We start from the raw sequence: 15117 nt of genomic DNA, 5'->3' as shown, positions 1-15117 counted from the left end.
CCTTCATCTCCTAGAGACCATGCTCCTTATTCTCTTTATATGATTTCCAGAATTCTACACCATTCCACGGGCCATAGGTCATGTTCCTGTTTTCCATCCTTTGTTGATTCTTAGAAACTTTCAGTAATTGCTTTAAAGAACTAGAATCCTAGAAATTTTGAGTCAAAACGTGCCTTAGAGGTTGTGTTCAGCTTTCTCCTCTTACCGATGTGGTCACTGGTCTAATGAAAGTTAGGTGACTTGCTCACCAAAGCCCAGCTGAGACCGGGTCTTCTGCCTTCTGGTCCAGTGCTCTTGCCTACAGTACTAGGATACCTCTGCTTCCTGTCAGTACCATTTCCTGTGCAGTTAAACTATTAATTCACCTCTCCTATGGCTCTCTAAGAGAACTTTTCTTTTTCCTGTGAAGTCTGTTAAGATTGGGCTCATGTATTCCCCCACACTAGTAAATTGGCAACTTCTGTCCTTTCTGGCTAGATACTCTGTAAGCCAGTGATGGCGAACCTATGACACGCGTGTCAGAGGTGACACGCAAACTCATTTTCTTGGTTGATTTTTCTTTGTTAAATGGCATTTAAATATATAAAATAAATATCAAAAATATAAGTTTTTGTTTTACTATGGTTGCAAATATCAAAAAATTTCTATATGTGACACGGCACCAGAGTTAAGTTAGGGTTTTTCAAAATGCTGACACGCCGAGCTCAAAAGGTTCGCCATCACTGCTGTAAGCTGAGATAAAACTTGAAAGGCAGGTCATCTTGTCAACTGATCTCATAATTTTTAAATATTCAAGAAGGAAGTACAGTGGATAAAGTTCTTTAAAAAGCAATACAAATAATCTATATGATGAATTGATTAGATGGGAACATTCATTTTCTCCCAAGATTAAAACATAATAGGTCTATTCTGATACATACAAGGTTCTTAATGATTTAAATTCTAATCTTTTAGGATATGTAATCATGGATCCCCAAGAATAGCATTATAAGGAAACTTCAGTATAATGGACTAGAAACATTTTCACAGAAGAACATAGAAATGTAAAAACAAATAATAAAATAACAAAGCCAATCACAAAAACTCAATCTCATCATTGAATTTTCATTTTCCTTCCTTTGTTGTAGCCAATTATCCATTAAGAACAGTTTTTTTTTCTGAAAAGTGTCTTCCAAATTTATATATTTTCATTACTATTTCACAGGCATCACCTTAGTCAAAGTCTTTATCATCTGAAACAAGAGCCATTGGCTTTCTCAATCCATTCACAGCTAACCAGTGTCAGAATAACTTGCCTCTCTCCTTGTTTTATAGCGCTTTGTCAAAAACCTTCAGTGATTCATGATTGTCTCCAAGATACTAATCTATTCTAATTTTTATGACATTCAAGGCTTCCTAACGATTCAGCTTACACATACCTTTAAAATACTATAATTTCAATATATTTTATTGAGCCAGACATTATGTCAAGTTCTTCATATTCTCATTGAATCTTCATTGAATCCACTTGGCTAGCAAATGGCAAAGGTGGGATTAGCACAGATACCAGGCTTTTAAGCACTCTAATTCCCCCAGTACAGTGGTTCTCAACCTTCTGGCCCTTTAAATACAGTTCCTCATGTTGTGACCCAACCATAAAAATTATTTTCATTGCTACTTCATAACTGTAATGTTGCTACTGTTATAAATCATAATGTAAATATCTGATATGCAGGATGGTCTTAGGCGACCCCTGTGAAAGGGTCGTTCGACCACCAAAGGGGTCGCGACCCACAGGTTGAGAACCACTGCCCTAATAGCTCTTCTCTGTCTCCAGCTAGACTACCAGTTTCCTTTTAGTCTCAAAGATATTTATTCAGAAATGACTCCAGTCTTATGATAGAATCTTCATCAGGAATTCATTCCCCCCCCCCTTAGTTTTCTGAAGTTCTTTTCATTTTCTAGTAATCACTCATCAACTTATTCATTCAACGAATATTTATTAACTAGTACAGCTGAATCTTTTTTTATGTTTTTTCCTCAGACACTCTAGATTCTTTTTATCTCCTGCTTCTTTAAATGCTCTTTTATCTGGAGCACTCACATTTGCTCTGAGTCACACATTATTTTACAGTGTTGTCTCTGCATTTTTTTCTCCTTCTTGGAGGACAATAACTGTGTCTTATAGTACTTTAACATTTTCAGTCCTAATACAGGACAAGAATATAGTAGGCATGTAATGACTACATGTAGAGTTGATATCTCAGGGAGTTAACTTATGGTGCAAGTTTTCAAGTAACCTACTAACGTTAAAGAATAGTGTGTTGGATAATAAAAGGAAATCCTTTGACCACAGAACCTAATGTATTTTGAGAAGAGCTTGTGTAGAGAGTGTTTTAAAACAAAAACAAAATAAAATAAAATAAAACAAAGCAAAAGGCTTCAACACTGTCTATTAAATACTGGCAAGAGGGACATAAAAATTACTGGCAGTAGCGACATTATGAATAATGGGAACAATTTGGTCCATCATATACAAAATTTCTAAAGAGGTATTTTAGTGAGATTATAGATAGTTAAAAGAAAGGGACCATCAGTTCAGTTTGTATAGGTGGACAAGGAAAGAATACTAAGTGGTAAAATCAAATACAAGTTTGTTGTGAATACCAAGGAAAATCTGATACTTCCAAACTAACTCTAAGATGAAAATTCCCAGATAATGATATTTTTATAATTCAGTTCTAATCTACTTATGTGCAGCAAATGAAACATCACATTTAGAAAACACTTCTGTTACTAAATTTACTATTTAGAACAGTGTAATTCAGCATGTTTTAGAAATTAAAAATTACATTTATCATCAACAGATATCAAATGCCAACTATGTTTGGTTTAAGTTTATTAAGATATATTTTACTGTGCTTTAAAATATGTATTTCATTCACTAAAATGTTGAATTAATCTTTAATGCAAATACTTAAAATTTCCCATCAAGTTCTTGAGAGAAAAAATTAAACTTAAAATTTTTCTTTCTCATTTAAGATTTCAGGTTCCTTAGCAGTAGGCTAGTATTTTAATATAACTGAAAATATAAAACACAAAGTATCTTTATTGATTTGTTTCATCTATCTTAACTTCTGGCTTCTATTTTGGTTAGGTGGGAAAATAGCACAAATAAAAAAAGAACATTGAGTGATAAAAATAGGTTTTATAGAAATAGGGATTGCTGGCTAATGCGGTCTTAAAAGGAAGCTGTCTGAACCTGCCATTCTAAGGGAGCTCATAACAAGAGAGCATGGCACTTTTCTGTTATTCTCCGACAATGGCTGAAACCTAAGAATTCTAAATCCATGTATCTTTAAAAATTTTAAGAGGATGTCATTCTAAGTGAAACACAAAGCTGCTTATCTTTGAGATCATCAGGGCTCATAATCATATTTCAAAACAGAAATATATTCTAACTCTCATTTATTTTTATTAAACAATTTAAATAGAAAAAATATCACTCAAAGTTTAAATTCTTAAAATAGCCTTACCTACATTTGCTCCTGTTAGTGTTAATGCTAGACATATTATATTGTCTTTCAGTTATTTGTTTCTTATCAGAAGTTGGGTACTTCTTAAGTTACCAATTAGGGCACTATCATTAACCATTTTTAATATACCTAACAAATTGAATGCAATTGATATGCGATTAATACTTTTCACTTTACTGAACAGCAAAACAAACAAAAATCTACAGTGTTCTTTTTACAAGAACAAAGACACTATGGAACTACCAATTCTTTTCATGAAAGAGATACCATGAAGTATTTTATAAGAATTCAAAGTACACAATAAATCTACCTGCCAAAACTAATGTTTGTGGGAATATAAAAATCTAACACATAAATATTGTGACACTTTTTAAAATATATTTTTATTGATTTCAGAGAGGAAGGGAGAGGGAGAGATAGAAACATCAATGATGAGAATCATTGATCAGCTGTCTCCTGCATGCCCCCTACTGGGGATTGAGCCTGAAACCTGGGCATGTGCCCTTGATTGGAATTGAACCCGGGACCCCTCAGTCCGCAGGCCAACGCTCTATCCACTGAACCAAACTATATAGGGTGTGACACTTTTTTTGGTATGATTGCTTAGGCAATCCATACATCTGGCATCTTAAAATTCAGGGATGAATAAATCAGGAATGAATAATGTGTCTCAAATATATCCCATACCTTGCACTAACAGTGGTTCTCAACCTTCCTAATGCCGTGACCCTTTAATATAGTTCCTTATGTTGTGGTGACCCCCAATTTCATTATTACAAATTGAACATAATTAAAGCATAGTGATTAATCACAAAAACAATATGTAATTATATATATGTTTTCCGATGGTCTTAGGCGACCCCTGTGAAAGGGTCGTTTGACCCCCAAAGGGGTCGCGACCCACAGGTTGAGAACTGCTTCACTAAAGGAATCAGTGATTGAGAAAGTCAATATTAGCTTATATTAGACATCTGACAACAAAATGTGTTATCTGCAAGAAATTCAGTGCTTAGGTTTCTGGTTTCGGTGACTATTGCATCATAATTATCTAATAGCGTATATTGTCATTAAAATCAAGTTTTTATTTCATATGTGTCCTCTCACGTATGTGCCTAATCATGTGACTACTATGATTCATGTTCAGAAGACAGTCATCTTTAATAAATATATCCTTCTGAGATGATTTTCTTTCATTAAAAACCTCAACAACCCAACTTTAAGGTGATGCCAAGATTCAAGCACATTTGTAACAAAACTACAGAACTGTTTCTGAAAGATGATTACTATTTATTGGCAATAAATTGCCTGAATTCTCCCTCTTTCTTGCACATTTCTTCTTCCTAAAATTTTCTTCTTCTTGAGCCCTAATTGTCTCAGTTACCTGATCCAAAGCTTTTCTAAAATTTTCTAAAGTCACACAAGGTCTAGCCGCATTGGAGGACAATGACAACAAAGAACTACATCTGAGTAGAATCTGAAAGCTGGTCCCTTCATAATCCACATGGTCCACCTTTCTTCTGATATTTCAAATTGTGGATGCTATTTAATTTACCTAACTTGTTTATCACCTTGGCTTTCTCCCTTATAGAAGGGCAGTTTGAAATAGAGTACCAAAGGCAGGGAATACTGATGATTTCCACAAACAACATAAAACATGAGAGGTACAATGGAACCCATTAAAAGCAATAACAGAGGTCTGGGAAGATGATCTATAAGCATGAAGAAATACTGCTCAAGACAATATTACTTCCTTTTTCTTTTTCTTTAAAAAAAATACTTTTATTGATTTCAGAGAGGAAGGGAGAGGGAGAGAGAAATAGAAACATCAATGATGAGAGAGAATCATTGATCAGCTGCCTCCTGCACATCCCCTACTGGGGATCGAGCCCACAGCCTGGGTATGTGCCCTGACCAGGAATCCACCCATGACCTCCTAGTTCATAGGTCGACACTTAACCACTGAGCCATGCTGGCTGGGCTCTTTTCTTTTTCTAATCCCAGTTTTCATACGGTACCTTAAAATCTCATTAAATTTATACAACTTCACACCAAAGGTCTAGCCTAATTACATTTAAAATTATATATTTATATAGCTCTGAATGTATTATTCCAAAATAATAAAATTTTATATTATTTAAATTATATCAGCTGATTCTTTCAATAACAATTTCTTTGCAATGATATATTTTTTATAGAAATCCTTAGGATTTTAGTTTTAATATTTTGAAACCCCATTACCCTATTATGATTTGTCAGTTATTATCCATATTCTATATATAGGGAAGTGAACAGCTGATGACAATTTCCTAAGGCCTATGTAGTAATCTAATCTTTGATGGAAGATTGGTACTGGTATCTAATGATGATGGAAAATATAAATGCATTAGCATATAACTGATATGACTTGTGAGAAGGTTTTATTTTTTCCTGCTATAACATTTTTAAGTGGATGTTCAAGTAGCTATATGCACAGGTAGCAAGCTGGTTTCCTAATGCTGGTGGGTTACAAAATATAAAGGTATAAAGAAGAAGGAATTAAAAAACAAGTGGGGGAGGGGTTTCCTTCAAAGGGATGGAACCCATTCTTTTGAAAGAAAACTCCCCTCTTACCTTGGTCCTGGAGCTGGTTAGTTCTCCTCTGTCCTCCTCCTAGGGGAGAAATACCCAAAGTTAAACAATAATAGAACATGGTCTTGTATTAAAGTCAAGTTCAGTTCTGGCCAACCCCTTCCTCAGGTCTCACAAGACACTACCAACTGCCTGATATACTGGGGCATTCATTGAATTGAACTTAAAATCCATTTTTAAGGATTAAGCCAAAGGGGAATGAACATTAGCTGTGTAAGGGGAACAAATTGTCTGCTTTTCAATCAGTCTATTTGTCAAAGCTTCAATAAATGGAAGACTGACTAAGAGCAGGGGAAATCATGGAAGGGCATTGTTTGGGGACGTTTTATCAGTTGGAGTGAACCCTGGGGGTGTGCCCTGGGAGCGCCTTAGGGAGGAAGCATGCTGTGTGATTTCAGCCCATCTCCCTGATGTTCCTTGTGTCTTCTGAGAGTAAAATGATAGTGCTACAGGCAACAACATGTTTGGAGCAGTACTACATCTGATATGAACAAGAAGTAGTGTAAAAAATGAAAAAGAAATCTAAAGGGTGATTAGATGAGAGGGTTAGAGTAAGTCTGGGAGATACCATGTGCTTGTTTTATTTTTTAAACTAGGGAATCCCAGGTAGTATAAAGGTGAGATTTTTACTTATTTTTTTTATTAATGAGTCTATCTAACCGAGACTCCAAGTGTCTTTGGAGAGAAACAAGGCAACGTAGTGAAAGGAGCATGGATTTGGGAATTAAACAGAAGTGGGCTTCTATTCCAGCCCTGTCACTTATGAGCTCTTTGACCTGAGTTTCAGCAGCATTGCCCGTCCAGCTGAAGCTAGTAGCACCAATGTCACGTTGTGGGGGGATATATATTCATATACTTATGCTTGGTATGTAGTAGTTGTTAAATTTTATTTCCTTTTGATTTACATGGACTCTGAAATACTTTGAAATACTTTGTGTCTTTTGAAACTACTGTCTAATTGAGCTTTGAGTCAGTTCCTAGTTACCCTTTGGCATAATTTCAGAGATTAGCAACTGGCTCCCATAAAAATATAAAATACCAGACAATTGATTGAATTCCGTGAGACATGAAGGAAAGTGGAGACCAAGAATGAGCCCGAACCCATACAAGATCATGTGCTATTGTTATTTAACTTTGGGTAACTTATTAAGATTCTTTATCAAGTAAAATGACATCAGGTGAGAAAATGGATGTACTTTGGAACCTTGGGTTGTCACAATATGTTCCAGAGATGTCAAAATGAATGATGTTGTAATCATTACTTTAATGGCCATTATGAAAATGTGCAGGGAAAAAAACACTATGGCAGATTCTATGTGATACTGCTATTACTATTACCATCTGTTTAGTGTTATATTCATCCTAGAACTTTATTCAGCTTGAAGTTACATAATAAAACTCCTCCAACTACAAACATATATGGTTTCCCTCATGTTCTTCCTTGGGTGGGACTTTGATTTCATCCACTATCTTGAATGGATATTCTAACAATGGCTTTTTTGGTAAATCAGCCTTTTATTAAGTGAACTATAAATTCCAAAGAATATGTGTACAGAAATAGAGCATTTTCTTGTTTTTTTTTTTCTGAAACAAATACATTCAGAAATTGTAAAGCTATGCTATTAATGAAAAAAAAAGAGAGTAAATTGTGTTTTATGAAACACCTACTTCATTGATGGGAACCACTTATATGACAGAATTTTGAAGGAAATATCTTTATCTTCTGAAATGACCTGAGAATCTATGAGTAAGATGAACTGTGCACACTGCCTGGATTGGGCAAAACTGCAGTGGCTGTGCAGTCTTCATGCTTCAGGGCATAACATGATTGTTATTTGTGATGCGGAAAAATGAAACAGAAATTAAATGGTACTGAAGTTGTTGGCGAAATTATGGTGCTCGTTAAAACCACCCTCTCAAGTGTGACATTGAAACACCATAGGATACCGCATTATATGAATCACTTTTTATCATATCTAAACATGGAAATACGTTTTATTCTAAAAAAATCAAACCAAGCCCTTCTACATGCATGTGCTTTACTTTTGCTGTTTTATTCCCCTTTTTATATAAACCAATAAATTTTGTCAGATTGGTACCTTGCCAAAAGTTTGATGTTGGTATATAATTTTAGGTGTCTCTATGTATAGGCATCCAAGACTTGTGTCTGTCTCTAGTTCTGTGGTTTTTACAGGGAAGTGCTTTCCTTAAATACCTTTCTGTTTCACAATGTAGACAAACGGTGACAAAAGCAGGTATTCACGGAAGAAGTGCCTTATTTAATTCCCAAACCGGTTGAGCTTCTGTTGCAGTTCTGGGAATGAATTTACCCAGTCTTATTGTCTGCAACTTCAAAGGGGTATAAGAGAATTTTTTTTTCTAAAGATAGTTCAGGGCCTGACTCAGAATCTCAGACTCTCAAAGTGGGAAGGGCATGTAGATGTCACTGTCTCAGTGTGGTGTCTCAGAGATGGTCAAAGCCCTTCTACTGCTACATGAACAACTCTAATTGTTGGGGATCATACCCAACTTTCTCCATTTTTTTGGACCAGTTTTTTTTTAAACTTTTAAAATATATTTCTTTATTGATTTCAGAGAGGAAGGAAGAGGGAGAGAGAGACAGAAACATCAATGATGAGAGAATCATTGATCGGCTGTCTCCTGCACGCCCCCTACTGGGGATGGAGCCTGCAACCTGGGCATGTGCCCTTGGCTGGAATGGAACCTGGGACCCTTCAGTCCAGAGGCCGACGCTCTATCCACTGAGCCAAACCTGCTAGGGCTGGACCCGTTTTAATTGTAAAATCTTTCTACTGACCTGAAATCTACCTCTGTGTAATTTATTTAACTTTCCAGGTTTTTATTTAGTTTTCAGTATAAATTAAACATTACAGTTTCTTGAGTTGTATATGGGTATTTTCAACATACTTGGATATTATCAGTGTTGCTGAAATTAAAGCACGGAAGAATGACAAAACTGTTTAGTAAGATTTTAAAGTAAACTGTATTTATATTAAATTTTTTTTTTGCTTTTCCCATAAGAGCACTGGAGAGAGTCAGAAGATCTCAATTCTAGTCTCAGCTGTGGGTCTGTGGGCAAGTCACTTAACATCTCTAGTTGATAATGCCTTCCTCTACAGCAGAATGGCATTACAAGAGGGTTAAAAGGAGGTGGTAACAAATATGTATGGAAGTGGTTTGAGAGCTATAATGCTATACTGTTAATATTATTGCTTCACTTAAGAAATATACTGCTCAGTATTTTTTAGCATTCCATGGTAAGCCGAATTTAAATATTATCTCATAAAAGTAAACATATTCAAGAAACATTAAATTATATATCAACTGATTCTTTGCTCTATATGATATTGTTATTGCAATGTATAATAGAAAGCAACTTATTTTTTTCCACCTATTCCCTCTACCTTTTACTCTGGGAGATGATCTGAGGTCAGCTTTTCTTGGATCCTACTTACTTCCATTTACCTACAAGTAGCCTCAAGGTTAGGGTACTGACTTGGCTCCAGATACTTGCTTTCATTTAAGTTTTCTATTTATCATTTTTTTTTTACATTTAATTTTTATTTTAAAGGCACCAGCAACACATAACAGCTGTAGTTGCTGATAATGCTTTTATGAGTTTGTTTTTTGTGGTCCTAGTTGCAAATGTTTGAAAAGAGGGACTAGGGGCTGGGGACCCAGTGATGTGGCCTCTTAGTTACTAGTAGGATGTTGACTCTTTACCATTTCATAAAAGATGTTTAGAAGTGGCGTATCTTCCCACCCAAAATATAAAACAGCTAAGGTTTTAGGACAGCAGAGACCTGCCTCCTGGATCATTCTCGACAGTTTCATACATTGTGCATGAAGTAACAATGGAGGAGGCCACACACGCTTACAGTTTCTCTGAAAGTGAGGAGCTCTTTGTGTCACATTTGTTTGATTGACTCCAATTTAATTTTTATTTTAGACAACTCCCAAATATTTAACACTTAGAGAAAACAGACTGAATTTTTAACATTTCTGTAAAACAATTATTTGTGTGTCAATTTCTTCATTGAATATCTCAGGGGAAAAAATGTAAGCTAAATAAAATCAAATTTATTTCAATGTGATGTGATGTGATATTTAAAATGGTAATATTTAAAGATCATATCATGGTCAGTGGTATTTAAAATGATAGATTTCTTCCACATTTCAGTATTATACATTTGGAAAGACAGACTTGATTGTAGGAATATTTTTAGGCTTTAATTCTCGTCATTGTTGAGTTGTGGGATATTAGAGGAGCATTTTGAAGTGGTTTCATAACGTTTTGAAAGTGTATTTCATTCTGTGGATGAGTTCTAACACTGATTTTGGGGTTTTCAGAAAGCATGGAATATGTCCATTTAAAACAAACAACTTTTAATCATGAAAATGACTTTTCTGCTATTAAAGAGGTTATACTATGTGTTCACAGTATTTACAACTTCTGTTACTATAATTATTATTTATCAAATATTCTCATGATCAATGTAATGCTTGTTCTAGAAGGCTTGGGGCCAGGGCTGGGAATTTTGAGAGCCAAATGGTGATTTGCTACTCAGGTGTGGCCAATTGCATGTAATACTGTGTTTGTGGCACTGTTATCTCAGCTGCATATTATTTTATTCTGAAAACAGAGATATAGGACTGATTTAATGGGGCACAATTAAAATAAATGAGCTACTTTTTCCCAGATAAATTAAAATATAATTATAAACCAGGATCTTTACTATTTCTCCAGCTCTTTCCAAGTGACTGCCAAACATTTTATTTTTCTTTTCTTAAATGTGAATCAAAAACCAGCCCCATCTTGGCTGATATTATATTTAGATACAAAAGGAAGCTAATCATTTCTAAGTTGTAGTTGTAGATGAATGGTTTCTTATATGCCATGCTGAAAGAAATGGATACATTTTCGTTTTTATGGAAAACTACTATTTACTTGTGATGTACTAAGTAGATGTTTATCATTAATATAAAACTGCATTAAAGCAACATCAGATACAACTCTACATTCGGGAATATACTACATCTCCATAATAAAGTGAGCTTTATAGTATTTTATTGTAGATATTTTGGAATTTTATGGTAAATCTGATTGCCACACTCTCTCCAAAGTCCTCTGTGTTTTTTTCTAATATACACTCTAAAATATTCTTCACATCACTAATTATTCCAAGTACGAAGACCTCCCTTCTTTCCTCTCATCTGCAGTCCCTTCACACCTTGCCTCCACATTCCCAGCTAAAAGAGCCCTGGGACAATAAGGAGTAGGAATCTACTCTGCATGTTTCTCTTCTCGCTCCTACCAAACTGTTCAGAGTAGAACAAGTTATGTAAGAGTTATGATCTCTCTGAGATCTTTAATGGCTCCTCCCTCTGCAGCAGCCTGTGCTGAGGCCTGCCAGGTGGTAATTTTCCCACTGTTCTTCCCTGGAGAATAGGATCCTACAAAAACAACAACAAAATCCCCTGATTGTTTGACCTTGCTGCTGTTCTGGGGATAAATTTACAGCTACTCCTAAGCTAAATAAAGATGACTTTATAGTTGTCAAGTTCAAAGGCATTTACTGCCTATAGAAGTCATGGTCCTGTAGCCCGAGGTCTTATAGGGAAGAACATTAATCTGACACATTTTCTTTACTAATTGAGTATTGACAGAGCCAAAGAGTAGTCGGTCGAAAGCTACATTATGCACAGAGGAAGCAAAACAACCTTTTTTTTTTCAGCACTTAAATATTGGCTCAGAGAATGCAGAATATGAGGAAATGGAGGCAAAGCCAATAGACTGCTTTGAATACCTGGACTTTATCTTCTTATAAGGTATCTTACTTATGGCTCTTTCTAGATTTCAGCATTGCTGGGGCCCTGGCAGGGGTGTGTGTTTCTTCTCCAGCTCTGGTGTTTTTAGCTTTAGTTCTAGAACCCACATCTGGGTTTTTCTACCCACCAGCACAGAAAGGGATAGAAATGCCCAGAACCCTCATGCACTTGCTTTGCTATTCTTTTGTGTTCCCCTTTTAACCTGATCACTAGCACTGCAATTGCTTCTGAAAACCATTCATCTCATGAGCTGAACTGTAAAGATGGAACCTGTCTAGCTACTAGACATGAGGCAGGGAAAACACCTAAATACACTGCTAATGTAGACATAAGCCCAACTACAGCACATTTATTACATATCAGATTATGAACGTTGGTCTTAGATACAACTTTATGTTTCCTGAATACACTTTGCATGTGTGGGTCAAGGCTGCTTGACTTGGTTGGGTATGGGTTCTGCATCACATTGGTTGCCTGTTGACATTGAATTAATTTGAATTGTTTATAATATAGATATTCTTTTGGCAGATTATTTTATCTTTATGGAATTTGTTTACAAGCAGTTATGTGGAATTAAAGAACAATAGTTTAGGCTTTTCTTAGAGCTATCAGAGTTGAAATTTTGTCTTAGGTCTTTCATCAAATCAGTTTATGAGAGCTTAAACTATCGAACTTCTTTTGCAGCAGTTTTATCTTGTTCCATTTGATTCTCCTTGGAGTGGTAGAAACTAAAATGGCCACAAATCACTCATTTTCCTAGGCAAGTTACTATAACACAGCTTCTTAGCCGAATGATGAGAAGGTACCATAGCTACGCATTGAATTTAGAAACTTTCCAACCATGGTGTTACCTACAGTACTCACAAGCACCCCCAGAGTGAACAACTTAAAAACGACCTGGTGAGTGCTCAGTTAGAACGCAGAAACTACCTGTTTAGTGAATTGGCAAATGAATAAAGGGTAATCAAATCAGTTTTTTTTTCCTAGTAGGAAGAATGGCAAAAATGAATAATAATGCCTGGTGAATCTTAAAGAAATGGAGAAAATGCAACTTTCCCTCCCTTTTTCATGGGGAACGGTAATTTCAATAATCTTTTAGTTGTAGGAAAGAGCTTGATGAAAAGTCTCGATTTCAAATGGCAGTGGAGAGTTTTGTTTCCTACTGTCCTCAAAATCTAGAAAGGGAAGGAGGAAGCACGTGGATTCTAGAGGAGCTTATTTCCCTCTGGGACACATGTAGCACTGACACCTTTACCCTGTGACACCTCAGTTTGTGAGTGCAAAGTACTTGCTTCACACAATGAACATCGCATCTCTAATAGCAAACTGGGAAAGTGTTGAAGCATGTCACAACCAGGGGGTGTGTGTATTTTTGTGGGTGTATGCTGAAAGGTACAATTAATTTGTGTGTGTGTGTGTGTGTGTGTGTGTGTGTGTGTGTGTTTTCTAATTCCCTAGCCCAATAGACTACATTCCAGAACATATTGGGATTAAAAAAAACATTAGGTTATCTGTAGCACTTTTTAATATGGAACCAAGAAAAATGAAGTATATTCACAAGCAAAAACATATCTCTTTCTATAATAGTTTTAAAAAATTGTGTACAAATCACCTGCAACTCATTTTCAGAAAACAAATTAGAAGTTTATTCACTTTGAGGACAAGTGCTGCTCAGTAATATTAAGTACTCAGCTTAAAAATATGTAATTTTATGTTTTTGTAGTGTCTACATTAATTATTAATAGTTGACTTGTTATGCCCCCAAAATACTAGTTTTATTCTTGCATACTACATCCAGAGAAACACTTTTTCTAAACCTTCAAAGTATACCTGAACTGATGACTAAATATGTCTCATGGGAAAGTGGTTCCTTAGGGATAATATATTTTTCATACATAAATTTGAATATTAAGTTTAATACACCTGTCCTAACAACTCCTTCAAAGTCCAACTCCTACAGAGAACTCTACTTGCCCTGATGCAGATCTAGATGCGGGCCAAGAGTCCTATGAGGGCAGGGATTGTGTTAAGTACTGAAAGAAAGAGTCCAATGAAAGCTGTGCTATTTTAATTCTCATTCTTAGTACTTCTTCCTCCTGCTACCCTATTACTTTGGGGCCCTGATTTGCTTCTTGTAAACTAAGGGTGATGTGTCTGGTTTCAAAGAGACAGCTCACATTGCCATGGGTTCCTGCTACTGGGCATCAGCAAGTCCCATGGACTTCATTTTTTTCCAGACCAATTACTGATCGAGTTCTTTTGGAACTGTTTTCTTTTTGAAACGCCATTTTTTTGGAGGGGTGTGTGACAGAACATTTGTCTTATTTTAGACACAGTCCCACAAACATCTTTAGAGAAGGCAAAATTTGAACAGGAATTGGAGGAGGCTAGTTTTTTAAAACTTGGCTTCAGTTATTAGGATCAAGTATACAAAACCCTACAAAACTTCAGGGGAAGTCTCATATATGATTCATGATTTGACCCCTGGAGGAACTTGCAGATACTAGATACCACACATATCTTTAAATGGGGTATTCTCATCTAACAACTACTTAATAGTCAGTGAATCGGCATTAACTAAATTATGATTCACTCCAAACAACCTTTATCAGTGTTATTTATTGCATAGTAAAGTCAAGAGCATAGTATCTATATTACAATATAGATAAGATAGTAAAGAGAGTATTTTGATAGTAAATTATAAAAATTTACTATGCAATAAGTACTATAGTATGGTAGATATTTGCACCATAGCAAAATTTATAGTAAAGTCAAAATAAACATACTCCCTCTTTTATCTAAACTTTACATTCCATTGCAATACCAACCTTTCAACATTTCTCAGAGAGAGAAAGGTTTTCACAAGTGTTCTGGAGTGCCTAGGGTATTGAAGAAGGGATGGGAAGAAAGGCCATGGCATTGATAGGAGTATAAATTACACTGTGCATGAGGATAGACGATTCAAGAGAAATACCAAGGTATGGAGAAAGTTGAGAGATAATATAAAAGAAGAGATTTACTCTTTTTTGTACCTCAAGACCTGAAAAAAGTTTTTAGAAGGTAACTTGAAAAATAAATAATAATGACAGTAAGATCTAAGTTCTTTCACTCCTTGATATTTATA

General features: G+C 35.5%; 1 protein-coding gene across 6 annotated transcripts in view; it reads right to left on the bottom strand.

Annotated features, from left to right (window-relative positions):
- Positions 1-15117, bottom strand: part of GRIA4 (glutamate receptor, ionotropic, AMPA 4) — a 415907-nt gene that overhangs the window by 26097 nt on the left and 374693 nt on the right. Inside the window, exon 14 of one of the 6 annotated variants that reach the window (XM_005886339.2) lies at positions 6126-6164. The exons of the other annotated variants lie outside the window; for them this stretch is intronic. Within the exon in view, the coding sequence (XP_005886401.1) occupies positions 6143-6164 (22 nt within the window). The 3' untranslated portion in view covers positions 6126-6142. The remainder of the gene's footprint in view (positions 1-6125; positions 6165-15117) is intronic. 6 annotated transcript variants of the gene reach the window in all.

This window comes from Myotis brandtii, unplaced genomic scaffold (genome assembly GCF_000412655.1).
Source record: "Myotis brandtii unplaced genomic scaffold, ASM41265v1 scaffold971, whole genome shotgun sequence".
In the NCBI taxonomy this organism is placed as follows: domain Eukaryota; kingdom Metazoa; phylum Chordata; class Mammalia; order Chiroptera; family Vespertilionidae; genus Myotis; species Myotis brandtii.
Note: the sequence above shows the minus strand (reverse complement) of the source record. Positions and strands in the feature narration are given on the sequence as shown.